General features: G+C 56.9%; 1 protein-coding gene across 1 annotated transcript; it reads right to left on the bottom strand.

Annotated features, from left to right (window-relative positions):
- Positions 1 to 443: 443 nt before the first annotated feature.
- Positions 444 to 1,964, bottom strand: LOC109767172 (uncharacterized). The gene is made up of 2 exons (XM_020325942.4): positions 1,953 to 1,964; positions 444 to 1,880 (listed from the first exon to the last, which is right to left on the bottom strand). Exons 1-2 carry the CDS (start codon positions 1,962 to 1,964, stop codon positions 843 to 845), a joined length of 1,050 nt encoding a protein of 349 aa, XP_020181531.3. The 3' UTR covers positions 444 to 842.
- Positions 1,965 to 2,449: the final 485 nt, after the last annotated feature.

Genomic DNA, 2,449 nt, shown 5'->3' with positions numbered 1-2,449 from the left:
TTCTGTCTTTATTAGCTATGCAAATGTCTGTTACTTGACTTTTTTAGTCGCAAATAATACATCAATGCGGCGAATTTCGCCGCCCATTTTCAGAACTTGTTGTTTCATAGCATTTTTAGTGTTTGATTTTTTAATGGTCAAAATTAGCACCATACATTTCAAATAAATGTAAAAGAATAACAAAATAAAGATTACGAAGCTTGCAGTTTGACGACACAGTGTTTGTGCACAGTCCCAACAACCTCTACAAACTTATAAAGTGCGTCCAGCATGTTTGTGCCAGTTTTGTAGGCAACAGGCCTACCTCCAACCGGGGTTGCTAAATCTCAATCCATTGAGACTTAACGAAGTCGTACTAGATGCTAAATCTGTTAGATCTTACATGAAGATTCATGTAAAATTTTCTTTTGATTTTTATTCCTTTCTTTTATATGTTGTGTCACTTTTTTTTTGCGAGGTATATGTTGGGTCACCTGACCGAGACTTGGTTAAGTCTCCGGATCGGGCATAGGAGACATCAAGCACAAAGAGTGCAGTAATTTAGCAGGTAATGCTCTGGTGTTCATCACCACGAATTCAGCAAGACAGTGTTCGTTCCTCCTCTCGTAAATCAGCGTCTCGCGGCTCGGAATAATAGTGGCACGGTACAGCGAACACGCAACAAAAAACAACAGTAATAAATCATCTAAAGAAAACTGTGAACGGTAAACAAACACGTACTACGTGCACGTTATCTAGTTACAGCTGGAGAGGCACCCGATCGATCGAGCGCATCAGCAAATTCCCATGCGCGCGCGCGCGCAGTGCGGCACGATCGACCGCGCCCGGCACGTACTTTCCGATCACTTGGACGCCCTCTTCTTCCACAGGTCGGCGAGCAGCCGCACGGCGCCGCCGGCCGGCTTCCTCTTCCCACCGGAGCCCCCGTCTCCCGCGTCCCGCTGCTTGTCCTCGTCCGTCTCCTCCGCGCCAACGTGGTGACCCGCGCCGCCGAGCACCGCCGCGGCCTCCTCGGCCGCCTTGCGCCACTGCTCGCTCTGGACGCGGATGCGGCGCGCCTCGGCCTCCAGCGCCTCCCGCGCACGCTCCGACTCCCTCAGTCGCTCGGCTAGCCGGGACTCCCGCGCCGCGCTGTCCATCAGCGTGCGCTCGGCTTCCCTCGCCTTCGCGGCCGTCGTCTTCCTGCCGGCATCGGCGGCGTCGGAGGCCGTCTTCGTGAGCTCGGCGTTCTCGGCTCTGAGAGCGGCGAACTCGGCATCCTTTGCGACCAGCTCTGCCGTCAGCATGCCGATGTTCGCGTCCTTCGCCGTCAGCTCCAATCTCAGCTCGTCGACCTCCATGTCCTTCAGCATCAGCTTCGCCCTCAGCTCGTACACCTCCCTGTCTTTCGCCACAAGCTTGCTCCACAGCTGGTCGGCCTCCGGGTTTCCCTCGTTGCCACCACCGTCGTCTCCAACGACGGCAATACTGTTGCTCACCTCATGGCCATTATCAGTCGTCTTCTCGGCCACCTCCTCAACCCGGGACTCATTGTGCTCGGGGTCGACCATGCCTCTTCTCTCCTCGCCGTCACCATTTGCAACGTCGTCCGCGACAACTTCTGCCTCCTCTTCCTGCTGCCTCTGTTCTGGCGGCCGCACATTGGTATCCTGTTCGACCGGCGCCGGAGCGGCGGCTTCCCTCTTCTTTGCGTTCGCGGCGAACCGCTTCTTGGCCTCGGCGAAGGCGCCGCGCGCGTCCTTCCTGGCCTTCTCGGCGGCTGCGAGCTGCTCCCGCATGGCCGCGAGCTGGTCGTGCGCCCTCCCCAGCTTGGCCTCCAGCTCCGCCGCCCGCGGCCCTGCACCACCGCCACCACCAGCGATCGCATCTGCGGGTTTCTTCTGCAAAGTTGTATCAAGTCAGGTGTCATGTCTAGCTGTACGTACAGGGTTTAAATGCAGTGATCAGTTCGCGCGGGAGAACATGCTTGCCTCGTGCAGTGGGCTGCGGGGCGCCGCCCCTCGGCCGACGCCGGCACCACGGTGACGCGCGCCGCCACTCGCCTCCGCGCCCACGGCCACCGTCGCCGTCCTCGGGCGCGTTGGCACGCGAGTGGCGAGCCGGTGCGGCAGCTCGGACATGGCCCTGAAGTGAAGTTCGATCAGTCAGGGCACAAACTTGAAGCAGTTAAACATGACATTACTACGAGACACATTCAGATCAGGTTAGCAGCGGTCGATCGATACCTGGGCCGTGAAATGCGGCTGCTGCTGTCCGAGTCCTCGAACTTGCTCGCCTTCTTGGCGGCCCCCGCGCGCCCGAGCATCGGAACCAACCGGGAGTTTCTCTCTGTCGAAACAAGCTATAGCTTGAACGATGGATTCTGAAAGCAGAATGCAACTTCAAAGTCGGAATTATAATCGCTCAAGGACCGAGCGTTGGGGATGTACGTTTTGGTTGGATTGCAAGT

The sequence above is a fragment of the Aegilops tauschii genome, chromosome 1, assembly GCF_002575655.3.
Source record: "Aegilops tauschii subsp. strangulata cultivar AL8/78 chromosome 1, Aet v6.0, whole genome shotgun sequence".
NCBI lineage: Eukaryota > Viridiplantae > Streptophyta > Magnoliopsida > Poales > Poaceae > Aegilops > Aegilops tauschii.
The sequence above is the reverse complement of the archived record's forward strand: the minus strand, read 5'-3'. Positions and strand labels throughout refer to the sequence as shown.